A 27,781-nucleotide genomic window follows, 5' to 3' on the forward strand; every position below is an offset into this window, starting at 1 on the left:
TCAAGTGACCACAATTACATAAATGTTAAGTTTTTATTATGAGAGCCAGACACAGCTGTAATTGTTGAGAAAGGCTGTCTAGTTGAACAGTTTGCAGACACATCCTCACAGTTTGCAAGACCACATTTATTTTGAAAGCTGACTTATTACTCACTGCCAATAGCCAGAAGTCTGTCTCCCCTCTGTAGATCAGCAGCTGCAGCAGGTGAGTTTGGAGTCACAGTTTCAATGACCACATGGCCTGCATCCTCTTCCTTGGACTGAACAAGGCGGAGTGTGAGCCCAACACTTTGCAGATTCCCTTTCACCAGTTCTGCCTAGAGAGAACCAAGATAAAAGGAGGTCAGTTCAGCTGACTGCAAGGATTCCTGGTTGCTAATGGTCATTTAAATAAAATGATACAACTGATATTATTTTTAAAATTACATTAGGACATCCATTGACTTCATTAAGGAGATTATCACATAATAGATGAACTGCCAGCCAGTTCAGTTTACACCTCTGGAGGAAAATGGAGCCAAATGTGACCAGCTCTGAAAAGCCACATATGCCAAAACTAGAGAGCATTAGAAAAAACTGTCAGCAGAATAAATATGTGTTCACATCTGTACAGTATCTTATATAAAATAATACTGAGCCAGCCTACACAAATACAGATCAGCAGGAAAGTCAATACTTGGCTCATCTTTGCAAAAAGCCCCAGTCCTAACAAACTACATCTGAACACAACCTCAGCATCCATTCCATTGGGAAGAATTTTAACAAAAGGAGCACTGCAGCATCAGCCTAGGTATCACTTTAAATTTATCTGCTTCTGTGATAAAACCTGTTACTACAAGTAGCTCTTCAGTAATCTATAGAAAAGATGGAGTAAGAAAACCGTTCTGTACTTATACACTGCTAAAGCATATTGAGAACAAATCTGAATTGACAATAGTCCAAGCAGTTTCTTCAAAGATGCAGAACTCTTTCCTCTTATTTCTCTTGCAAGATAAATACAAGAAAAAAAATTAACTCCATAATCTCAGATACCTTAAAGAAAACAATGACTGAGGTATAATCTCCAAGTAGCTTCATCCCACACTCCTGCATGGATCTTTTATAATCTGGAAGTCCCTATGAAGAATACATCTAGAGAATGGTCAACTGTTTACGTGTCTCAGTACCTGAGATCTTTGGTAATTTCTTTTGTAATACAGACTGTCTGTAATGAATTTTAAAATATATGCTTTTTTGCCCCAAAGCACATTCTTTCTGGACTGTGTCAAGTGACTGCCAACTCTCATTCCACACCAAAGTATATTCTGTGTATTTGAAAGGGGAACTCGTAGTCTGTGTCTCAGCTCCGAGGACAGAAATTTAATTTGCTTTTTTTGATTCCCAAGAACAGAGAGACAGACATTGTTTGAAGAAAATCTCCACAGGAAATTTTATATTTGGTTTAAATTTACTGAGTTTAGGTAGGCATTCTTCCCCTCCATCCTTCTGCATTTACTTTGTTGCTATTCAATTGTCAATGTTTAAACTGTCTGGAGTTGATCCTTCTCTTCTGGGATCTCTTTGTTTGCTTAGTTTTGTGCAATGCCTTGCCACTGAAGGAGTGGATTACTTACCTCCAGCACATGATCCTCTCCTTGCCTGCATGGCTTTCACTCCTTTCCTATAATTTTTACAGCCCCACATCTTGTTTTTTTGTTAACTGTTGTTCAGTTCTTTATAGAAATATAAATGCTACGCTGTGTAAGAGTATGCTTAAGAACAGTAATTGAGTTTGAAGCAGACCTGCATTAACTAAGTTTTGTCACTAATTTTTTGCATTTCCCACAATCACTTTAAAATATTTTTTCTCAAATTTCATTGATGTCTATAATGATGATAATATCTAGTAAATTATGTGAGAAAAACAAGACCATATAAGCTTAATGCACTCTCAAGATTCAGTGTTCTTCTATAAGCAAACAAATAAATAGTTGCTCACAGAAACAATGGTGGTAGGGTTTTTTAGGGTTGCTGTGTTGGGTTTTATGTTAGTGGGGATTTCAGGGGGGTTGTTTTTTGGTTTTTTTTTTTTAAATTAAGGCCATTCTGATTTACTCCCAAGAAACTCTGAGACATAGTTTAAAAAAAAAAAAAAAAAAAAAAAAAAAAGTTGAGTGTTAAGAAACAAACAAAAAGAATAAAAATATTAGAAATACCAGTGGAAGAAAAGAGAAGCTTTTTTTAAAGAAAAGAACTACTCTTCTGCTCTAGTCCTTTATTTATAAATAATATGTCTTTAAGTCAGCGATTCACAAGGGCTGCATGTGCTGTATGGAAACACCATGAACAATTACTACAATTTCAAACAGCACTAGTTGAATATTTTAACTGTCAAAAGCCCAAATGACATGAATTTGCTGTGGCAGCATAAAAACCTACAACAAAAACTCTTTCCAAACATCACTCCCCTGTGCTATGTAGCTCTGCATGTTATAATCATACAAGGAGAAGACCATTATTTCAGAGATTTGCCACAGAGTCTAAGTGCTCAAATCTCTATTTTCCTATGAAGGCTCCTTTTTAAGTCTTGCTCAAAATGATTAAGGTTGGAAAAAGATTTCCAAATCATTGTGTTTGAATAGATAAAGTAACTACTACAATGCAGCAGAAAGTAAACTCCCACTTAAGGAATGCTGACAAACATGACTCTTACAAAGGGCAGAAGAACGAACTATAACCATGTTTTTTCCCCGATTTTTTCTTAGTTCACTGAAGTATAAAGCTCTTCAGTGAAAGAAAGTAATGAATGCTTAGATGGAATTGTGAAGAAAAAGGACAAAAGTTATTTTTCTCTTATTTCTGGCCATTTAATTACACACTTTTAGAGATACATCTGCTTTGATATTCTATAGCGTCCTCTGAAATTTTGCATCAATTTCTGGACCGTAGCACTCAGAACGGGACTTAATAAAACCAAGATTTTTTCAATCCAAGGTAGACAGTCTATTAGTTTTGCATAAAAACATAGCTGTAAGTTTGTCTGCAACAAGAGGTAACTCTAATGTAAATCAGTCTTTAAGCAGGTCAGAAAAACATCCCACTACTGCAGGAAGCTGGCCCTCAAAATACTTATGGGACGTAAGAATCATGCAAATCTACTTTTTTTACAGTCAGATATTTTCTCATCCATTCAAAGAGTGGCACAAAGAAGTGACAAGATTTCTGCAGGTCTGTTGTTCAGAAAGCAGCAAGCCCTATTTGAAACAGAATGGCAGAAGGAAAACATGAGCTGGTACAGCAACACAGAATCCCTAAGAAAGGCAGTGATGGCCTCTAAGCACTGTTGGCACTTGCAGTTATGGCAAAGGCAATGAGCAGAGATGGGGAAGGGTATAATTAGACAGTAAAAAGTAAAACAAGTAAAAAAAAAAGGTAAAAAAAAAAGGGTAAAAAAAAAAGGGTAAAAAAAAAAGGGTAAAAAAAAAAGGGTAAAAAAAAAGGGTAAAAAAAAAGGGTAAAAAAAAAGGGTAAAAAAAAAGGGTAAAAAAAAAGGGTAAAAAAAAAAGGGTAAAAAAAAAGGGTAAAAAAAAAGGGTAAAAAAAAGGGTAAAAAAAAGGGTAAAAAAAAGGGTAAAAAAAAAGGGTAAACAAAAGGGTAAAAAAAAGGGTAAAAAAGGGTAAAAAAGGGTAAAAAAGGGTAAAAAAGGGTAAAAAAGGGTAAAAAAGGGTAAAAAAGGGTAAAAAAAGGTAAAAAAAGGTAAAAAAAGGTAAAAAAAGGTAAAAAAAAAGGTAAAAAAAAGTAAAAAAAAAGTAAAAAGTAAAAAAAAAAAAAGTTAAAAAAAAGGGAAAAAAGAAGAAAAAAAAAAAAAGGAAAAAAAAAACAAACCAAAAGAAAACATGTTACCAAAAGCTTTCTTACAGTTTGTCAGTTCAGACCCTCATCCTCTTGAGCTTTCTTTGAATCCAAGGACTACTTTGAGCAGATCCCAACAGTGGATGACTTAACAATGAAAATATTCTCTACTGTAAAAAACAAGAAACCTCTGGGGTGATTCCCAGCATTGTCCCCTTCCCTCCTCCCCCAGGGAGAGACCACATGAAAGAAATGAGGGACAGCTGGGACCAAGGACCCCAAGGTATCTCGGCACATTTGGCTCCCATGCAGGGACCCCAACTGCAGATTGCAGAGCATCTGACTCACTGATGCTGAGGAGACTTCCAATTTTCCAGCAGTATCTGATGGAAAGCTGTTCCTGCAAGGAGAGCTCCTTTGAACATAACAAGCAAAGTTCATCTCTACTTTTTATTAACTGGCACAGCCACAAGCTTTCTCACGAAATAAACTGGTTTTACTTATCAACCCGAACCAGATGAATAGTTCCCTTGATTTTTCTCTCTGGAAAATCCAATCTTTCCCCAAATATTCATATCACCACTGTCTCAGGCTAGCTGCTGTGCAGGTAAATGCTGTTTCAAGCTCTCAAACACACCCAACCCCACAAGTACACTCACAAAACCAAGCATCTTCATAAACAGCTACTTGATACCTTTCTGCCTCCCCCTCAAATCAAAACTCAGTAATAAATGTGAAGAGCCAAAGACCTATTGGAACACTGACACATGAGAAGGACAAAAATCAGTTAAATGACACAGAGACCAGAAGAAAGTTGCTGATAATGAAATGATATTTATTATTAAGAAATCTTACTGCAAGGCAGGAAAAAACAACACACATTTTAAGAAAGGGAAAATTTAACCATCTAGCCATACCATATTATAGGAAGTTTATTTAAACTTGATCTAATTAATAATTCTGTTTTACTAGTTCCTGCACACCTTAACTTAGTATTTACTTAAATAAGGAGCATCAAACACTAAATGCTTGTGAGTAAAAGGCATATACCTTGTGAGTAACTTATATTGAAAGAGTTAGAGCTAAATGATGAAATGAACTTAGAAAATGTACCTTTTTTTAAAAAAGGTATGCAACCTCCATACTGTTTATGAAATACTTGTTAAGAATTAGATGCAAAAGAACAGAAGTTACTGTCTTGGGGAAAAAAAAAATGGCGAAAGTAGTAAGTTCCTTAGTGTTTTATTATACAAGGATAAAACCCAAGAAGAGGACAGGATGTCCTTTCGCTTTAAAATTAATAAAACATTTTGATGTGGGGCCATGAATGCCTGATTTTACAGAACAAAGTCTATAAGCATTGATTTCACAGTACAGGCTTTAGTTCATTTATATACATCAGTGTATGAGGCACTGCAATCATTAACCCCCCCAGTACCTTCAGTTCAATACTGAAATATGCTCTGGAATACAATGCAGCAGAAAATTATTTTGCATCTCATAGCCCTTCCTTACCTCAGCCTTGTTCTGAAAGCCTAGCAAAAAAACCTGGATATCAATGGAAATTTTTCCAGCCTTTTTTAACATACTGATACTGAACTCCACAGCTACACAGTGATCACTCTGGAGTTTATGGCTTCTTAATACTATTTAAATGTCCAAATATTTAGACTAGTGTCAACACAAAATACACTTTTAGTCTTCAAAAGCTTTGTTAAATTATCAGTCCTAAAAGAATTTGCCAACACAAAGGGATTATAAATAAACACCCCTTTTATAGCCTACAGAAACAAATCTCATGCCATAGCATTTATTATTTGCCTCCAAAATTGTACCTTTGAAGTTAGATTGGTTTTGAAAAGTGGGCTAAGAATGGCATCCATAATGCTGTAGTCTCATAACTACAATGTAAGTTAACATGAGATATAACATTATTTATTCTGTATTGCCTCAGAAATCAAATGTCCATGATAAATATGGAGATTACAACCTCAGGAAATGTACGTATGGCAACTTATTAGTGCTACATCACTCAGGTAAGCTTTAAAAACTGAGATGGCTACAAAAAAAACAAGAAGTCACAAAAAGAAGTCACAACATAATAATTAGAGGATAAGATACTTGCTTTTAAACCGAATTACTTATTTTCAGGAACTAAAAAGGATTTTTTTTGAAAGCTTCATTTTACTCTGTAACTAAAAGTCTGCATTTGCTTAACTATTTGTAAGTATTAACATAATAAAGATTTATTAGAATTTAATAAGAATGTCATACTCTTTTGAATAAATGTTAAGTAAAGATCAACCAAGCAAATATAAGAAATCTTATTTCATTGACATTAACATCAACTTAATAGTAATATTTTTACAAACATTTCTTATTCCCTATCAGTGGTTTGTAGCAGGCTGTACAAGTCACAAACACCAAGTCAGTGCTGTACTGTAGATAAAAAGCTTGTATTTCTGCAACTCAAGAGTTACTACAGTGGATCTTAGGTGTTATTGCAAGGTAAGGTCTAATGTCTTTTGGGGAGAAGGAAGAGATAATGTCTATAAACATATAAATAAATGTATATATGCCTATAAAATAAATATTTAAACATAAAAATTATTATAGTCCCCCAGACAGCCTGCATGCAGAGAGAAAAGGATGGAATTTGTCATGTCAAAAAAAAAAAAAAAAAACACCAAACCAAACCAAACAAAAAAAACATACACAAAAAACGAAACCACACAAAAAAACCAAAAAACCCAAAACCTCCTCTTCTGAACACTCCAATAATTATGTTGTTTTAAAAAGGATTTTGGAATTTATCTTTAAAATATAGACTTTAACATTACTGCTTTTTTTTTTTCCAACCCTGTTACTGCATGCACAACCTGCACAGTGCAGTCATTCCTAAACTATTTATTTATAGGGGCTAGAGGAGACAGTGAAAGGAAAATAGGTATCACCAGGCTCATGGTGCACTCCTTAGCAACACTGGACTCAAAGGAAAAAAAGGAAATTTTTTTTTAATGTTTTGAGAGTATTTCCATCCATGCTTTAGAGGAGGAGTAGATGTTTCTTTTCTTTGTCACAGAGCCCCAAAGCCACTGTTCTCCCTCTCAGCAGATGATGAACATAACCTGCACACCATTTTCCAATTTTGTCTCAAAGAGACAAAAAAAACCAAAACCAACCAACCAAAAACCCCACGAGCACATGAAACACCTTTTCCTTCAAAAGACTTGTTACATTTACTGGCATCTGGAAATGGCCAGTAAGTAATCAGTTCTTATGCTCTCCTGTGACTGAAGCACAGAAATATATTCTGACTTTAACCCCCTTAGTCTGAATTCTCACCTCAAAGTAATCACACAAAATTAATTAGTCCACTTGGAGCTCCCTGTTGAGACACCACTGGGTCTTAGCACAGGTAAGTGGGTGCTGCTGAGTTATTTCTAGTGTATCAATATTATCGTGTTGGGCTGAGACGTGGACCCAGCTTCAGTTGCTTTCACTTGGTTTCCATCTCTTATCCATTTCAAGCATCATTAAAATTAAGGTAAAATTTTCTCCAAGCTATGCTGGAGGCAGTTTTTCAGGACAGAATTTCCCATTGATGGATAATGCCACATTGCAGCCACCCCAATCAATAAAATTAAAAAGTCTGGTACACACTTTTAATTTAGAAATTCAAACAGCATTGTGAATGAAAAAGTCTGGACTGCAAATGTGTCACAGAAAGAGAAATCTGGCTTGTAAGAAAGGACTCACTAACTTTGCTTTCTTAGCAAGGTCTGGAACAGTCATCAGTTTTGCTTATTGTGAAATATCAAGAAGAAGATATTTTGAATTACAAGAAAACGGTGAAAAAATGGAAGTGGGATGTTAGACCTTTTGTTAATTTTTCCAGCTATGTGAATTGTGTGGTGTGCGTGAGAATACCACTATCAAGGCTGCAGTTTTCATGTTTGTTTTACTTTTAGGAAGAAGCAAATTTATTGAAGAATTTCTTGAGGTTTTTGTTCCATTCATCTCATTAGCAAACTCAAAAATGTAAGGTACCAAATATGATGGTAACTTCATTCTGACGTGAGCTGCATATATTGGACCAAGATCATATCTAAAGAACTAATTCATTAAGGCTACAGTACTTCAAGTGTTATGCACATGTCCAACTCTTCATGCACTAGTTCATGCACTATTTATCTGAAATAAACGTGACAATGCTCAGTAGTCACATCAAACATCTGCACAGCTGCCTGCTGAGCACTAAAAAATTTTACATCAGCAAAATCAACCAAGTAAGAAGCTGCATCTTAGTTTCCTTGGTACTTCTGACATGCTGCAGGTACTCTTTGGCTAAGCTACTACTAAAAAGCTTACCTTCCAACTGTAAGGTTAAACTGATTATGTGACATGCAAAAAATAAACTGTACAGCAATTATCATGAATTGCTTCTTACTAAACAGCAATTATAGGAGTTGAGTGGAGGAGCTGAGGATAAACAAAGCAGCAAAAAACCTGCATTTAACTCCAAAATGTCAGAAGAAAGTAAAATGCAGACCTTCAGTTTTACTTGAAGCTCTCTGGAGAGCAATTTAATATTAACACCAATGTAGCTCTTCATAAAGTGCTCTTACTGACATCCTGATGATTTCCTTTAGCCTTAAAAAAATTGAAAAAAAAATATTTTTAATCTTTTATCACCATTTATATCTCAGATACAAAGGCCGCCTTCATTCTTGCTTAAGCTTGATCAGATAAATGTTTTGTAATAAAAAAAAAAAGGCTACTGAAACCCAGAATACTGAATACTGAATACTGAATACCCAGGCTACTGAAACTGGATATTAAAAAGAACAGAAAAAGTTCATTAATAATACCATCTATGACACTAAACCAATAAAAAGTTGACTTAGCTAATGGATTCCTTTATAAGAAACTGGTATGAAGTGCTGTAATGCAATGCAAATTGCAGATAAAGGAGATTAATGAGAACAGAGGAGTTTATGCACTGTGAATACCTGCACACAGGAGTTGTCAGCCTAGGGTTTTGTTCACCTCTGAGATGGAAATAAAACCACTAAACATTCAAGTGTATACATTAAAAACAAATCCTCTAAACCAGGTAGCAATTACTTATATTTATCTTGGAAATACCTAATTAATAGTGATCAAACAGTTGCTATTAATTTTCAAGTAATAAATTCAAAATATTAGGACTATCTTGTAAAAGTTCTTTATTCATGTTGAAGTTTTCTTCTCCACAAAGAAACTGTTTGACAGTTCTGACTATCCCACCTAGCTGCATTAACCACCACATTACTGACATGGATATTGCCATCAAAACTAAAAATATAAAAAGTTATTATCCACTGTAGTTACAGTAGCACGCATCCCAGAGGCCAGTTTCCATGGAAATAAAATATACAAAACTACTTTCTAATGCATACAAATCATCACTCTTGGATCTCACTGATTGGCTTTAAAGTCACATTTTGAAGTGCTTGAAAGTTGCATTTCTGAAAGAAAAATGTTGATGGAAAGAATAAGTGCATTATTTAGAGGTTGATTTTATTCTGGAGCAGAAGTGTTTTCTTTAAAGCAACAACAGTGCTAATTGCAGGGTCATAGCTGGAGGACCATGCACCTTGTGAAATGAGCAGGAACCTCATCAATTTGTCCCAATTCATCAAAAGTCCCAATTTGCTGGGACTTTTCAGCAAAATACCAGGGCTTGAGAGAGAATAACTGCTCTGAGGAAGAGCTTGATGCTGTTGGAGGCAGTGGTGGGGCTGGGGGGGCTGGTGGTCCCAGGAAAGGCCAGAACAGGCAGAGCTCTCCATCAGCCCTGGCTGACCCCTCACACTGCTCCAACAGGATGATCAGATCAGGCTTTGTACCAAAGCTGAGGAAATCCAACCAGTGCCATTTGACTTACTAAAAGATGCATATTTAAACAGCTACTTGCACAAAAGTGTGTAAAAAAAAAAAAAAAAAAATAGGTGGAGACTATACCCTTTACAAACAAACCACTGGAAATTGGCGTGACAGAAACTGCACTCTTAGCAGTAACACTTGTACCTAGAACCATCATAATGTGACAATTTGAAATATCACAGGACTAAAATGACCAGAATTTATTACCTCTGCACTGCATAAGCACACTGTCTTCTTGACAACTGTTCAAATTTCTCATCGATACCAATAGCCAGATAGCTATTAAAGAAAAACACAGCCCTGAATAATATCACGACCTGATCATTTTTCAGCCTCCTGCATTCCCACAGAACCAGCTAGCCCCAAAGGAGCTAAAGCAGATGTAGTAAAATGATTTGTCATTATAATAGCTTTTCATAATTAATAGAAGATCTGTGTTTATCAAAATTAAGTTCCTGTTACATACACTCTCTCCCATCCCCACCCTTTGCCTGGTAAAACCAGATCATCAGTTTTCCTCTGAAATTCTACATTGCCAAGATCAGAAAATAGGGGATTTGTATCTATATAGCTTATTTCAAGTAATTACTGCAAGAAGGCCAAGGTTTTCTATACAATAGTGCTTCTATGCAGAGAAAGGCAGCCAAACCACATTTTGTTTTCAATTAAATTCTGGACAAAACACTGCGGCATAAACACACAGCTATATAACCAGTCAAGATTTCCACAATCATGCATCTATTTCTGGTTATTTTGTTGAACACATCACATCAAATCAATTTGTTTATGGTTATAGGGCACAAATGGCTGCTGGGCAGTGAAACAGCAGCTCAGTGTCACATCTAATTAGAGGCACCAAGACAACAGCACACCTAGAAGCCAGATTTTCATACTGTTACCATTCATCACTTATAAAAATTGCCACAACTATTAAACTGAAAAAGATCTTTACACCAACCAAGTCAAATACTGACAGTTCACTTTGCAAAAATAAATCAATACCTCGCTACATTTGCTTTGCACTTGAAAAACATTCCAGGATTTCTTTTTCCCCAAGCCCACATCAAGATCACTTCATAATTTCTTCAAAGAATGATTTAGAAATTGAACATCAGCTGTAAATTGGGATCAACACCCTCTCCAACTTTGCAGCCTCGGTTCTGTAAATGCTTCATGAAAATCCAAAGGTCTGAAATTTTCCTACAATGGTTTTTGGCTTGGAAAGGGCTTAAGTGTTGCAGTTTGCTCTCCATCTAATCAATGTAATCATCTAACTGGCTGACCAAAATACATAGTTTTTGGCTACATTCAGATTTCTGAGTGACAAGGAAACAGAACTACTTAGACAAAGAGCCAAATGTCTTCCATTTGTAGGCTACGAAAGAACTTCAATAAAATGGATGTTAAAAAAAAAACCAAACCAAACAAAACACACTTAGCTATGCCACAAAGATTTCTGTTCAACGCTGGAGACTGGGATTGTGCATTTTCACAAGGCTGAATCACAATTCTGGGAGAAATCTTTCCAATAATTTACCTTCCCCCATGGATTTCTGGAGGTAGCAGAATCTATGAACTCTCCAGAAAACAATTTTAAATGTTAAACCCCTAACACTGAAGCATGCAAAAGCATGAAAAGAAAAATACTTTTTCAAAGACAGCTTATGAGGAATCAAAGGAAAAAGAAAGTACAGGAGGAGCAGGACACTACTCATAAGAGAAGTAAAAATTCATTAATTTTGACTGGTTATTTTGAAGTATTTTCTGGCTCAGGGAAGTAATATAAACCTATTCCTCATTTCCCTGTCACAAATGAAAAAATTAATAGGAAATTATGTCAAGCTTTAAAACTTCCTTTACCTTCAGCACTAACTACAAGTTCACATATTCTGGTTTTATGCTCTGTTATTATTTTTAAATTAGCAACAGACCTTACTGGTACCTAGTGAAGTATATAAGAAAAATACCCAAGAGATTTCATCATGCAATGTGTTTCTATTTTCCCTTCCCCTTTCTGTGCCATCTGAAACAGGGCTTGCTTGAGACCCTGACCAATGACCTTAATCAAAGAATTTACAACTCACCCCTTGTTTAATTTAAAATTAACAAAGAATTAGTTAATGCTATAGACTGTCTGATAAATATGTATATATATATTTTCAAAAATTAATCATGCCAGTGCAGGTGTGTGGGGCAGAGGCACATGCATGACAGAAGCTGTCCTTAAGCAAATATTGCTTTTTTACCTTAAGATGGTAAATATTTCTCTTTCTACATATTAGAGGGATGGAATCTGCATCAGTTCTGGAATCACGAGTTGTTTTGTTAATTTCTTAAGTATGAATAAGTCAGATAACTTAATAATTTGAATGAGCTTTTCACAAAAAAAAATAATTGAAAATTGTTTCTAAGAAGTTGATGAGAACATTCTGTGTGAAGTAACTGGAGTCCTTGGTATCAGACTATGGCACAATACTTTCTTGACCATCACTGTAAGGCTGTTGGTGGAGAAGCCCAAAAAAGTCACTATTTAGAAGTGGCATGTTCAGTACTAAGTTTTCAAAGGCTGAATATTTCTCCTTTAAATTAATACTTTAAAAAATATTTTATTTGAAAACCTACAGGTTTTAAGAGACTAGAGCTCTGTAGAAAAAAACCCCACAAATGTGCATCGTGATGACTGATTAAATACCTTACAATAAAATAAAAGTAAAAAAGATTAAATATCTTCTAGCATAGCTTCAGGATACAAAATTATTAATTTAACCATTAATTTGCTCCAAATGTGTTATACAGGCACTTATCTGCCACCATAGCTCGTGAGAACAAGAGATGTGTTAGCTCAAAAAAAATTGTTTGCTTTTACATCCTCTGCCACACACTAAAAAGCCTATGAAAAGAGTACCTGAGAAATTATATTCAGTCAGGCTTCAGAGGAAAAAAAAGGGGTAAAACCACTGAATAATGTAAAGATAGGGGGGAAAAGAGGATGACCTCCTGATTGTAAAAATTTCATTAATTTACATCAACTGCCAAAATCCCAAAGCTTCCATTCAGATTTCAACTACCTATTTGTGTACAATTTTACATTTAGGTAGGGATGTATTACAATATATTCAGAGGAAGGTATGAGGAATTGGCTTTTTTTTTTTTTGTGAGAGAAAAAAAAGAGTCATTATTCTTCTTCCTTCAGTAATGGTAGGTTAACCATTGCTTTAATATTTTGGGTTTATGCTGTTGCATAAACCTTTAGAAAAAGGTGACCTTTAGAAAAATCACAAAATCAGGTACTCTATTGACAAGAGAATTTATACTCCTGGACTCAACATTTAATGGGACATAACACTTAAAGCTTACCCAGTAATCTGTAGGACTGCCAGATGCCGGCCACCAGAAAGCACATAGCAAAAAAAATAATAAATAAATCTGCCTTTCAAATAGATTAAGAGGAAAAATTCCTTTCTTGAGCTGGTAAAATTACCAGCTGAGTGAAGTGACTCCCTAATAAAACGTAAAAATAAAAAATAAGAAAGAGTACTAAAATACAGTGTCAAAGATTTGTTTTCTGATATAGACAAAAGAGCAGGAAAAGGAAGGAACTGCTTGCACTTCTCCTATTCTACTGAAAAGGAGGCTCAGTATACATTCAGTCTATACCTATACAGCATCTTTCCCTAAGCTGCTCATCCTGCAGCCACAACAATATTCCTTGCTTCTCTCCTGCTGTAGTATTAAAATATTTCTTTCAGCATTTGAAGAGTTAGACAGTGGGTTGGGAGTTTGGCAATATCAAAAAAGATCTCTTTGCTCCACTAAATTGTTCTTTGAATGTGCAGAAAAGTGTATCCACAGGAAACATTTCCAATGCCTTTATAGGTTTCTGCTTCCAGCTGTCAAAACAAATCCAGAAATGAAACTAATTTCTGCAAGGTGAATCATGTGTTCTCAGACAGAATCAGAGTTTTTATTTTCTGGTACATCACATTTACTCTCATTCCAATTATTAGGCATGACACAACATTAATTGCTTTTTAAAATTACTTCCTCCTAGCAACTATTTTTAAAGCTCAAGAAATAATTACAATTCTTGGGTTACCTCAATCACATGTAACCAGGACTGTAGTTCCTATAGCACTTCTAAACATCAGTCAGCAAGGCTCTGAGTGACAGTGGCAGCTAAGGTTGTTCCTACTTATTACAAACATTTTAGAATATATGTTATTGCAGACTCTTTTCCAATAGTTACAGCTTCCAAGAACTGTATTGGAAATAGAAATATTTATCAAACCTGGCAAAAAAACTTTGCTTAAAATAAAATTCTTTGCTCAAATGTTGTTTGCAAGGAATAAAAATCCACCATAGATGATCCCATGTTTTGACTAAACACCCGTTGTAGCCAGACTGCAGATGTTTAAGAAATGAATCAAAACCATCACATATTTACTACTTTCTCCCTCTAGCAGGTCTGTAAGCCGAGGCAAAGCCTTGATGCAATTTTTTTACAGAGTTTTTAGGCTCAGGCTGCCTCCTCCCTGGAGTGCCTGCAACGCAGAGATATTTAACTCCACCTGAAGCCATCTGCAGAAACAGTTCTAGACCAAATCCCTCTTTTTATAATTTTCTTTTTTATTTAACTAGTGGAAATTAATTCAGATAGCTCTGCTGCCCTTTCTCCCTGTGCAGTCTGTCATGTAGGATTTAGCAGAAAAAGAAATGAACCACCAGCACTGCCTGGCTGGCAGGGGCTCTCTGAACAGCGTCCTCAGCAGCCTGAGCCAGGTTAGCCCTGACCTGCCTGGAGTTGGGACCAGGTTATCTCCAGAGGCCCTTTCCCTTCTAAACTACTTTGATTCTAGTCTAATGACCAGGCAGATACCTTGTCTAGATACAATTTAAATGTTGTTTAGAAAATATATATATTTAAAGAAATGTTTGAAATAGAGCCAATGTTTCTGCTGAAGCCAGCTGCTTCATGTTTCTGACAGTACAACTGCATGTTTGCTGGAAGTTTTTATAACCCATAGATAACATACATTAATCAGGCATTTTTAAACATTCCATACTTGCCAGATGTTTAGAACTACTCTGCTCCTGTGACCTTACTGCTCCTATGACTGTTGGTAGTATTGCTCTTGTCATACATCCCCTGCTCTCTGTTTATGCAGCTGAGCTGATGCTGTTGATTCATCATCTCGTCTGGTTTTCTAAGCTAATAGTCATTATTTACTCTCCTTTACTACTGTGCCTGTTTTCTTCTATAGTAATTTTATGATATTACATCTTTAAGAGCTACTTAGAGAACTGGTTTGGTTGAGTAACACCATTCCTAGGCCCTATGGGATTTTTCTTACTTCAGTTCAGCTTTCAAGGAAATCCTGGCTATCTGAACCCTTTTTCCTGAGCACCTTCTTTTCCCTTGCTGAGGTGGCTGCTCACCCAGCAATCCTCTTGCTGTCCCCTCTAAGGTCCTGTGCTCAGCATGGAGTTTCTCTCATTCATCTTCACATTCACACCAGCCATGAAACAACCACCAAACTCACCCCCACCTCCTCCTGATCTCCCTGTACTTTAACCCCCATCACAACGCAGAGAAATTGGAAGCACCTTCAAAATTCTCATCAGCTCTCAGCACTTCACTTCTCCAAAACAGAGGAACAGTCCAGAAACACAGCAAATGGCTACCAGGGCAAGTGCAACTGCTCCAGTTTTAGGTACTAATCAAATTAGACAGAGGAACGGATTCACCTGCACATCATCACTACCTGTCTTTCTCCTCCATTTTGAACTATTTTGTGGGATTTAAGTTGGATGTAATGGATCCATCCTGTCTTGCCCACAGTTCCCTTCTCTCAAATACTTTACAGACAGCAAGAGCCCTCCAAGTCTTTTTCTCCTGTGCTTTCCATTATCTTCTCCAGCCCTTTACACAAAACAACTTTTGCAGCAGCCTCACAGCATAATCCAAATCCATCCACAAGCAGCCAACCTCCCAACCACCCCACAGGAGGCAAAGTTTAACCCAGGCTTCAACATTTCCTCTGTTATTTCTTTACTACACCCCCCTAAAGAGAAAAATAACAAAAGCTTGGTGACCTTTTGCAGACAGACCTCTGTGCCACGCGCAAGACAGTAACAAAATACATCTTCTATTTTTTTTTTTAGTTTATTTGAGAGAGAAAAAGACGTAGGAGCTGCAAGGCAGACAAAATCAAAGATGGAATTTGCAAGTCATGTCCTCAGCCCCGAGGCTGCACCCCTTACTAATATAAGGGCAGTGTGGTATACACATCCTCTCTCCAGACTGGTCTTGCATTTATTTCTATTTACATGTCCATGCAGAGGGCTGCTTTATCTACAGTTTATATACATAGATCTCACATCCAAAAAGGAGGAGTAAATGTATGTTTTACATGAGTATGTACAACATCTATCAACATCTTTGTCCCATGCTTTTCATATTCCTTAAGAAAATTCTATGTGACTTAAATCCATTCTGACTCCACATTGCACAGAAGTGAACAGGACTTTATCATTTAAGCAAGTAACTTGTCACACACTTAACTAGTTCAATGAAATCTGTTTACTGTCTATTTTTGTCTACTTATCATAAACGTGCATCTGATTTAAGGTCAGTGGAAATTACTGGTTTGAAAGGGGGAGAGATTACACTGGAGATGGACCTCATGTCTGTGTTACGCAGTTCTGAACACTGAAATCCTGTGCTCACTTGTAATTCTCATTGTTATGTAAAGTGACTGTAGTTTTATTTTACAAGCTTTTGTACAGCCTATTCTTCATATACTCCCACAGATGTGTGATTTAACTACCAAGGAACCTAGAAACAGATTTCTGCAACTGTTCTCATAAACATCATCTTTGTATTTCTTTACTATTTTGGCTATCACTGGAGCTGTAAGCAACGATGAATTTCAGATAAGCCAAGCCAGATTTCTCAGGGATCATTTATTGTGTCTACAAGTATCTATATTTTTTTAAGGCTTGGCCAACTTTTTGTCCTTGAGACTTCCATTTAAATTTAACTGAAGAGCAGCTAGTGATGCTTTTCATTTTATATATACATATACACAAACCTATATATATTAAGTGTATATATTTATATACATGCACAACTCATCTATAAGTGTCAATATATATTTATGTATTTCTTTAGATAGGAAAAACATCATGGTTGTTTTAATAATGTATAATAATAAAAAATAATAAATCCTTTCTGCATATCCAGTCTCAGATTTCTAAGAGCTATTTTTTTTGTTTTATTTTCTTCCTTCAGCTAGGGAAAATATAGAGCTTCAATTAACATCAAATCGCTCTGAGGGTACACAGACATGATGCTTGTTCCAAACTAAGCACCTAAAAATGGAAACAGATGACGCAAATTTAGATCTGCAGATATTGACTTCTGGTTAAAACATTTGTAAAGATACAAATGGTTCAAAGACTATTTTATCTTACCAAAAACTTAAGTGGAGGCAGCCTTTTAAGAGACTGCATTAAGGGAAATACTCCATTTTCTAATGGTGATTCACTACCAATTACTTCCAATATGTAGGTGTTCTTTGCAGAGCAGCAATTTGCTCCATCTAACCTTAAGACACTGGAATGCCCTTTTAGTCATTTCATTTGTATGACAGGAATCAGCAATTCCAGTTCTGATCCCCAAGGCTTTTCCAGGGCAATTGCTACACTGCCCATTCATATTACTTTCTCATTTCTGCCTTCCATAATTACAGAGCATTTGGAGAACACATACAATGCTTGCTTTACAAAATGCCTGCTTTTTTTTTTTTTTCAATTACAGAAAGTATTTTAAAAGTACTTGGTCACCCTTAAGAAAAAGCAAGAATTGCTTATCCTGCACTAATAATTACCCAAACATGCACTTTTGCTCACAAAGATTTCACTCCTGCTGTTCCACAGACACAGAATAGCCACAGTAGTATTTTAACTACTGAAAATTATAATGACAAGAAATAAGATGTTTCAAACACCATTCTTATTCATCCGTGCTGCCTCCGGGTGTTGAGCTTTACCCTACTAGGCCTACAAGAGACTTGTAACACTGAGACAAACATCTAATTTCTGCTTTAGCTTATGATTGAAGAGGGACAAAGGAAGAAAAAGACCCTAACAGTCATTTTGAGATAATGTTCAGTTAAATAATTACATTCTAGGAAGGTAAGACATGACATATGTAACAACACTGCATTACCTCCAGTCCAAGATTCTGAACTACTTAAACACATTTGACTTCATCAAAATAGCTACATTACATAAAAGCATGCTCAGAAAAAGGAATTCCTCCCACAAAATTAAAGGCTTTCTTTGCAGTCACTCAGTAGTTTTTGTGCCTGTATTTTGACACCTGAACTGCAAAATTTAAGACCACCAGATCTCAATTATTTGTGGTGTATGAAAATTCATTTCTATCCCATTAAAAAACAGAGGTTCATTAGTAAAATCATTAATAGCAATAATTATCATACCATATATTATTAAGGATACTTTAAGAAATTTCTGATAATGCTTTTGTTGAAGCTAATGCAATTGTTGATTTAGCTGATGTAAATATCAAAATGAGAATCAGAAGCAAGCAGCTGAGATTTCTTCTATTAATGAGAATGTTTATACACAAGAAACCCAGTGAAAAGAAAAATCAAGGAGTCCAATGCAATCTGCCCTATAAGCTCTGCTTTTCACACACTGCCTTAGCACCACCATTCTGCCACTGCTTCCCACATTTTCATACCTTCCCTTTCTAGCTCACTCTTTTCAGGAAAATCTTAATTTTTCAGACTTACACCAAGTTCAGTCACACTTGAAAAGAGGGGTAAATGATCTGAAATATTACTGGGTCCAGAGTCCCTTTCAAAGAATCAGGAAAAGTAACTGCATAAATCAAATGGACAAGAGGGAAAATATATCACTGTCATTAACTTCTCACTGGTATATCTATTTAATTAAATTATACTTAAATGTTCAAGAAGAGTTGAATAGTGTCTCTTCTAAAAACTCATCAGCATAGAAAAGTAACTGTGCCACTTTCATGACTTTGATCAGTCAGGAGGAGGTCACTACCACTCTTTCTCAGTTTTAGATGGCACAGCTCAGCAGCCAAATATACATCACTGGGCTTCACTGTGGCTCTTTCATTTTGCCAAATGAGTTACTAAAGAGTTGATATTACACCTAGCCTAGTTATGCCTTTTCAGATTATCAAATGAAAAGCAAAAACTTTCCAGGAGACCAATCTGAAAAAGGTTTACTTTAGTCTTTCATACTCTTAGTCATTTAGCCAGAAACTTAAGACTGTCAAATCTCCAAAAGCAATCTGAAAACTTGCACTTAAAACAAACAAATAAAATACAAACAAACCAAAACAAAACAAACATGAAAATCAAAATAGAAACAACAACAAAAAAATCCTACTATAAATAAATTAACTCCTTCTGGACATTTATTTGCACACAAACTCCCTACATCTTCAGTACAGCCCATAGCAGAAACAAGCAGTAGGACAGATAAAACTCAGCAGCAGCATTTGCCATACTGCAGACATACAACTCTGCAATAGGATGTAACAAAATACTTTAGAAAGTCATTGCAGAAATATACTGAATTACCCAGAAACCACTCTGTTTACTCTGGTCAATAGAACACTGTTATCTCTCTTACAATAGGCCATACTGTTTATACACACAAAGTTACCTTTCATGCACCAGCCATCTATTTATTTAGCAAGATCAGCTATCACTCTAAATCAATTTCTTTGCAAATGAGAAACACAGCTGCTGTAAAACCTACTTAGAACTCTTTCCTGCTTCCAATATTTGGACATGCAGCAGAACAGATGACACGGAAAAAAAGAGTCATCAGCACCAGATCTAGTGACACACTAACAGTGTGCCAGTGTTAACTTTCACAAGGGTTTTAAAGGAAAAGAGATCATTTAGTGTTTCCTTAACACTTTTATATTTTGAATATGAAGTAAGTTAAAAAATAAGACAAGAAAAGCTCTCAACTGCTATTCAAACTGGGTACTGCCAGGAGGATATGAAAGATGAGCAACTAAAAGGTAACTCAAATAATCTGTACTGAGCTTGTTATTACATGAATAGACTTCAAGGAAAAAACACACAGGGAAAATGAACGTTGCTTATCAGCTCTGTAAAATGCATGAAAAGAACAGAACTAATCACCGTTCAAGCTGGAAGTTTTCTATATATTTTTTCCTAGGATAATCACAGAGGGAGGTTTCACAAAGGTGAAATCACAGCCATTTTAAATGATTGTGCCTCTTTCATGACTCTGACCAGTCAGGAAGAGGTCACTACAATCTTTTCCTGGGATACAAAACCCTACACAGTATCATCTGGGAAGACCTCAACAGAATAGACAGTATCAGCAATGGCACCTTCATTACTATTTGGTTACAAAATCTAATGGAAATTTAGACTGGCATTATGTGACTTCAAAAGAGACCTATTTCACTACACGAGACAAGTATCTGGCTTCAGAAGAACTTCTCTTCCCAAGTCTGAGTACCATGGATGAGTTCTGTTGGCAGCTCTTCAGAGCTGGGGATGGGGAGGTGCAAGCACACACACAGCATTAAGCCCTGCTCTTTACAGATCCTTCTCATTCAGGTTATTTTATGCATTCATCTTTTCAGCTGGTATTTTAAATTTGAAACTCAGCAAGTCAGATTCATTGCAAGCATCAATCTCTGCAGCACTCTGGGGGGGCAGAGTAGGGTGTTGGGGGTGAGAAAGATCACAGCTTCAACCTTGGACTTCAGGAGAAAGAAGGTGCATGGAAAGGAAGCTGCAGGCTTGGTTGCAGATGATGCATTTAGTGCTGTCTGCTGCCAAATGCAAACCTGCACCAAGCTCTGCTTTCTGCCCATCTCAGGTGAGGGTATGTCCACCCCAGGGTTAGCTTCTGAAAGATTTATAAACAGGCAAGAAGTTACCAGGTTAGTCTGTGAACAGCCCAATGACATCTGGTTCTAAACAGCCATCTCAAATACCCATGCTAAAAAAACCCCCACAGTTTCTGAGTTTTCTGTTGGGTTTTGTGTGGTTTTGTTTTGTTTTGGTTTTTGTTTTTTTTAGTGGTGGTACTCAATAGTCTCTGAGCAGTAAAGAGCTACAGTGGATTTTCACAGAAGGTCTTTCATTAAATCGCAGAAAAGCTTTCTGAAGCCTCAAGTCAAAAGCTTAAATGTTTAGGATGAGTCTGAAAAAATCCTGATGGCCTTCAAGTTTATTTGAAAGACGGATTATGGAACATTATGTAAGGCACAAATCTCAGAACTATTCCCCATTGTATTTACAAATATTACCAAATTTTACAAGATCATGAATTTTCATAAAAAGTGACATTTTCAAAAAGCTTCTCTTGCTTTAATCCTCCTCCTTTCTTTTGACAGGATTAAATGCTGAAATGGCAAGCTGTTAAATAAGCACACTGAAATGCCAACTATGAGGAATTTCACTCCATGTATTTACAAATTACGGTTTCACAGTTGCTTTAAATTTTGACATTATAGCTTAGTATCTTCAGGCAACTCATTTCAGAAGGTGCTGGATCTGATTTACATTATTTCTCATTTTAAATTCATACGTTACGGTACTGGAATACCTTTAAGTTTCCCTTAAGCCCTGATAAAAGAAATTTAGTTTTATGAAAGGCTGAGAGATATTGCTTTGTTTTTATAAACAGGTACCAACCATCCTCCCTGCAGCAATTTCAAAGTTACCATTAAATTTGCCTATAAAGGCCACATCCATCAAGACAACTTTACCAATAGAGGTGGAGATCATGGCCTGTAGATGTGTTCAAATACTCATGCACAAACACAGAGTGCAATATTGAAAGAGAGTCACTGGTCTTCCCCTTCAGTTACTCCAGTGTGGACCACAATGTTCAGAGTCAACTGGAGAAAGCATCAAGCAGAACTCCTGAAAGAAAAGGGGTGGGATGCTCATCTTAATTCTGGAAGTATTCTATCTATAAGTAGGTCCTAGGGGCTATAATAGATGCAGCGTTTTAGGTGAAAAGTTTTACTTTGCAGAACTTGAAGTTTCTGCAGTGCTAAAGGTAATAATTACAGAAGGGCTTTAAAAAGAATTAAAAACAAAACACCACCAAGAAAAAAGCCCCAACACTTACTATCTTTAGAAATTCAAAACTGTAGCTATTCCTACAGTACCACCTCAGACAATGCATTAGTTGAAACCAAAATTTAAAGGTATTTCCTCATATTTTTCTTACATTATCCAATTTGATTCTTTCAAGATCAATAATGATTCTCTTGTGCACTTGAATTTCTATAAAAAAGACTTAAGAGGAAACTTGGAAAGGATAAGTTCTGTTTTGCAATTGAGAACCTCTCCACCATTACATTACCTTCATACAACTAATAAAAAGCACAAAACCATTTAGAGTTTGTCCATGCTTCCTGGGTATAAAAGTAGCAGAAGATACACATCTATTTGCAGTAGTTATTTGTATAAAACTAATTGATCTGTCAGAGAAATCAATACCTAAAAGAAAGGCAACACGACTGCCAAGTTATGCAGAGCAGTTTGTAGGAACAAGGTTCTCATTTTGATACAGCTACACTTGATTCATTGTTCTATACTGTGCTGCAACCAAAGAAAAGTGATGGGACAGCCAAGCATCCATAAAGCAGTCAAGGCATTGCACAGCCAGTGTAAGGGGTACTTAACAGCTACACAGCAACCACAGGTCTCTGCTACTAATACTCTGAGATCATTACTATGTCCATTCTTCTACCACTTCCAAGGAGGGCAGGCTGTATTTTCTTTTTATTCATAGAGCAGCTTCAGTTTCTGCTGAAAAATGACATTATGCTTTCACAACACTACACATGAAGTGTTGGCACAGGTAAAGTCAGCAAGATTCTCACCAGATGTAATAAGGTCCACCAGAAGCAGATGAGCTCCAGGGAAAACCAGAACAATTCTTTATGTTTGCAGAAATCAATGTGGTATTGCTAACTGGCAGCTCAGTGGTCAGAAATGTTCACATTTAGAAAATATTCCTAAACATTCACACCCAGCCTGGATTTACTATTTACAAACATGTATCTAACTCTTTAGACATAGTTAATTATTTAGCCATAGAACACCTGTCTAGTAATCCAATGCTGCTAATGCTAATTACTACATCCTATCCATACATAATTCAGTTTTACATTGCAATGTAGTGATTAAAGTTAATTCCACCAGCATGTACTACTAATGAAGATATTTAGGAACGTTTACATGTGTCACATGGGAAAGTGCCAGACAACCCCTCTCTGAAGACTTATTGGGGTTTCAGATTGATTTGATAAACAGAAGCCTGAGACACCTTTGTATTAAAACAGACACTTCAATAATTCCCTTGATATCTTCAATAACAGGGCACCGTTTTTCAAACCCAATTCTGACACCTACTAATACTCTCTAAATAATGAGATCAGATTAAAGTCTCGCCAAAATTCATTATGGATTATTAAACCTGTCAAATCTATCACTGTTACTAAGATAATAAAAAAGATGAAAACACCAGGAAGTATAGAAAGTTAAGAGAATTTTCCTCAGGAGTGTTCTGGAACACAGCCTGGATCAGAGCCTGTATTGCCATGCCCAGGTGAAACTCTTACATATAAGATGCTTTTAAACCAGAATGTATCTTTCTACTTTTCATTTTAACTTAAGTCTATCATTTCTTCTCTCTAGCTTCTAAAGTTGTTATTCATTCTAACAACTTCACCTCAAATAATTATTGCACGTGAGCATTAAAAGGACTTTGTATTAGGAAGATACTAAGAATTGCAGCCAGCTGCCTTGTGATTAGCATTGCATTAGAGCTAAAAAAAAAAAAAAAAAAAGAAATCACAATTAATGTTAATGCAAACTTTTTGTTTACAGACTATCACCATGTTTTTTCTTTATAGCTTCCTATTTAACACACCATTGCAATTCCTCAGAAAAATAACTAAATTCCAGTGTTAAGTGTGTTAGCTCCTTATATCTTTGGCAAGTCTCTTGCCACCCAGTGGTAATTTACACACTTGGTAATTTACCTTGTATATTTAACCTGATTTCCTAAGGAAAACACACTTACACACTTCCCTGATTTCATAACATTTTCTGAATGTAAATTGAGAAGCAAAAACTAGTTTTGCAAGTTGCTTATTTTCAGTTTCCACATTCTACTCCATAGAGATTTTTCAAAAGCAGGATCCTAAAATTAGGCCACCTACCCAGTGGCCCAGAGTTCGAGGTGGTTGAGCAGAGAATTCTTTATACCAAAGCAGAGCTAGAAATGCAGGAACTCTGATCAAGGGGTCCCTGCACTCTGGCAGTCAGTGTTTGAACAATGTTTAATGCAGAACTGCCCATAAATGCATAGAAAACACTTCTGTACACTGCAGACCAGATTTCAAACAGCTTAAGAAATTTTAAAGATCTGCCATTTCATTTTAGATGCTGAAACAGACGAGAAATTCTTGAGAATCTCATCCTGAGAACTTTTCTTTACTCTCAAAATGCCATTCTACCCTCCATCAGTTTAGCCCTACTGCCATCTGCTGTCACAAACACACTGCTGCCACGCTGTCTACAAAGTGTATTTTCTTTCCTCTTCTGCTGCTGAAATGTAAAAGAATATATTCCAATATTGCTACTCACAATTATCTAAGAATTAGCACAAAGTAATTTTTCCAGTGAAGCATAATGGAAAACCAGTGTACTGTCACCTTCATTGCAAGAGCATCAGCCTGCAGATCCGATTCCTACACTGCTTATCCCAACAAAAGGGTCATTCACACCAATAAGTATCAGCAAGACTGGGGTCCAGATCCCAAAATTCAAAATTATGGAATTTTTTTGTTAGTTTTGTTTTTGGTGTTGTTGATTTTTTTGTTTGTGTTGATTTTTTGCTTGGTTTGTTTGTTTATTTTTTCAATGCTGGCAGTACTGCTTGTTTCTTGAAAACTGTTTTCATTTATCCTCAGGGAAGGGTTAAGTCTATACACTGGCCAGACTACTAAGGCTGAATTGCTTAGGTGATCCTTATGCTTATGTGATCATGCAAAGAGGCTTAAAACTTTAGGCTAAAACAAACTAGGAAAAAAAAAATTAAAAAAATTACAAACTCCTGCATTAAACAGATTAAACACAAGGGCCTGAAAACAAATTACTCAGATCTACCTCCTGCCTCATGCTTCAATGCCTCGAGTTCCACAAACTCAGTAATGACTCTCAGGACCACCAGAATGCTTCAGGCCACCACCTCTGGCAGTGCCATGCTTGAAGTAGCTGAAATCACTGCTATTCCACCATTCTTTCTCCTTTGCCCCAGCACTGCAGTTATCATGCAGCAAGCCAAGCCCAGGACCTGATTTAGCCACCTCACCCCCACAGAAACACCACTACCTGAGCTAGAAGCAGGTAGAGAGGGAGCCAAGACCACAAAACAATTCTGGGGAGTTGCTACACCCTACCAGCCTGGGAAAGACAGGTAAATTTTACTCATTTTTACATGCATAGTCCTGAGCTGGCATTGGTTTCTGTGCTGTCTGGCTGCAGAACCACTTGGAGAAATTCTTCTCAGAAGGCTCTCAGTCTCTGCTGAAGCTGCAGACTCCTCACTCCTTTCCCTGCCACACTCAGAGGAATTGCAAACCAGGGGTAAGGGTTCCTAAAAGAGCACAGGTGACCCTCTGCCCTTCCTTCTGCTCTTTCATTTAACCGAGAATCAAGAAGCTAAGGCAAAAACAGCAACAAAAAAAGGGATTTTTGTCTGTTCAGCCATGTGCTGTTTTTGGCAAAACTTAATGCACAGTAAGCAGAAGCAAGTATCAGAGCACTTGTCAGAAGGAATTTTAAAAACTGCAAATGGAATTTAATTGCAGAAACTGAAGGAGATGCTGAAATTCTGGATTCTTGCTGTGCCAGTGGAGAAACAACACTACAATTCCAGTCAGAGGTACCAAGCTTAAGCCAGTTGTGCTCAGAATGCAGAGGATAAAAACTGCAGGACACTGATTTTTGTTCCAGTCATTTCTTTGCATGAAACCAATTCTTACCATGGCCTTTTTCAAGCTTCTGGGTTTGTTTGCTTGTTTGTTTTCAGTAAGCACATTACTGAACTGCTCAGTCTAAGCCCAGTTCAATTTGATGACTACCACAATATCTAACATGAAACACAAAATCTCTTTCATATATTGTAACTCATTTGGAGAAAGACAAGTGACAACTCTCACCCTCACAGATATAAAACCAAAGAATTTGTAGGCTGTATGCTGCTGAACTCGTGTTATCACGGATGATAATTTGTAAAAATTAACTTAAAATACCACCAATACTACTACTCTCTGCATTTGCAGACACTTGTAATTTTTTTTGGCAGACAGGGTAGGATTCATAAGATCTAAAAAAAGTTGGAGAGCTATGGCAATTTTCACAAAATGCAGGGGAGAAGCATAAAGTCTCACAAGCTACCTCTGATCTTGCGTGTCTTCAACACTCACATCAGGAGGGAGCACACTACTGGCCAGTGAAAGACCTGTGAATCTTGCCATTTTCTAAGCATATATAAAAGAAGTATAAAAATGCATATTTTACACTATTAATGCAGGCAGACAGCTGACAACACATTCAAACCAGGTACATTTTCAAGCACAGTTGTGATAACTGAATGTGTTGCTACCCCTCCGTGTCAGTTTGACAGTGAAATGTTGTGCATTAAAAAGTAAATAACTGGTCTGTTAGATGTTTTGGGTTGGTTGGTTGGGTTTTTCCCCCCTGCTGTATCAGCCATTTGATTGTTCAAAGATACAGTCTTTATAGACAATGTACTAAGAGCATAAAACACTGCAATATGCAAACATTATACCCTTTTTTACCGTTTTAATAGAACTTCTTGATTTCTCTTCCCAAACATTACTGCTCAGCTCCATTGTGCAATGAACATTTGTTTCTCTTTCATAGGATCCAAACATAAATAACCTGCAACAGAAAAGCCTGAAGTAAGAATTGTAGTACTATGACACATACCCCAGATATCCCATCCAACTCACCACTCTTAGTTATACACTGTTCTTTTTATCAATGTGTGCACACACATAAGATTCCACAGCACAGCCTCTGCTAAAGGAAAGACACTGCCACCCTCTAGTGGGAGAACTCCATAAATATCAAATACAACTGCATTTTTAGGGGTCTTGTTTGGTTGTTTTATTAATTTGTTTTGGTTTGCTATGGTGTTTCCCTTATTGCGTTTTTGTTATTTTTTTTTTTAGTTTAAAATAATGTGTTCAATCAAAAGACTGATACTTTTTCCATGACAGAATAAATCAATTTTTTAAAAAGCAACAATAGCCATAAGAGTCTCCCATTCTAGTCCTGAACTTCACAACATAGAGCAGCTCTCCATGGTTCAAGCCAGTTTTACTGTAGACTGAAGTCACAGCTTATTACTGATGTTTTCATTTCACTGAAATCCTCTCGTATCTGTGATTTTTTGTAACATTCATAATAAATGAAAGAGTGGTTCTTCATGCATATTCTAACCCAGAAGGCTATAAAGCTTTTCAGGTAGATATTGGTATTATAAAACAAAAGCAAAAAAACTAATAATAACCTTTAGGCTACAGAAAGCAAAGAAATATAGAGATTATCTCACAGTAGCTGGAAGCAGATAAATGTTTTGGAATAAAAACTTCAAACAACAAACCTTTCTCTTTCAAAAGAGCTATTAAATTTTAATACCCCCTGAAAAAAAACTTTCCATATGTATTTGACAAGGACAGTTCTAAGCTTTATTCAACTATATTGTTTGTGATTGTGATGTGCAACATATCTTTGTATGATAGACAAAATTTGTCAGAAAAACACATTGTCTGTTTATTTGCATGTCATTAACTAACATCTCTACAATCAATATTTATAACCAAAAAGTTCCTAGCTTTCCAGATGTGGAAATA

At 36.3% G+C, this 27,781-nt stretch overlaps 1 protein-coding gene across 2 annotated transcripts in view; it reads right to left on the reverse strand.

The window, feature by feature from the left end:
• Positions 1 to 27,781, reverse strand: part of PDZD8 (PDZ domain containing 8) — a 55,555-nt gene that overhangs the window by 5,686 nt on the left and 22,088 nt on the right. For both annotated transcript variants that reach the window (XM_071749515.1, XM_071749516.1), the window contains 2 exons: positions 26,702 to 26,804; positions 155 to 317 (listed from right to left, as the gene is read on the reverse strand). In XM_071749515.1, coding sequence (XP_071605616.1) covers positions 155 to 317; positions 26,702 to 26,804 — 266 coding nt within the window. The remainder of the gene's footprint in view (positions 1 to 154; positions 318 to 26,701; positions 26,805 to 27,781) is intronic.

The sequence above is a fragment of the Heliangelus exortis genome, chromosome 7 (genome assembly GCF_036169615.1).
Source record: "Heliangelus exortis chromosome 7, bHelExo1.hap1, whole genome shotgun sequence".
NCBI lineage: Eukaryota > Metazoa > Chordata > Aves > Apodiformes > Trochilidae > Heliangelus > Heliangelus exortis.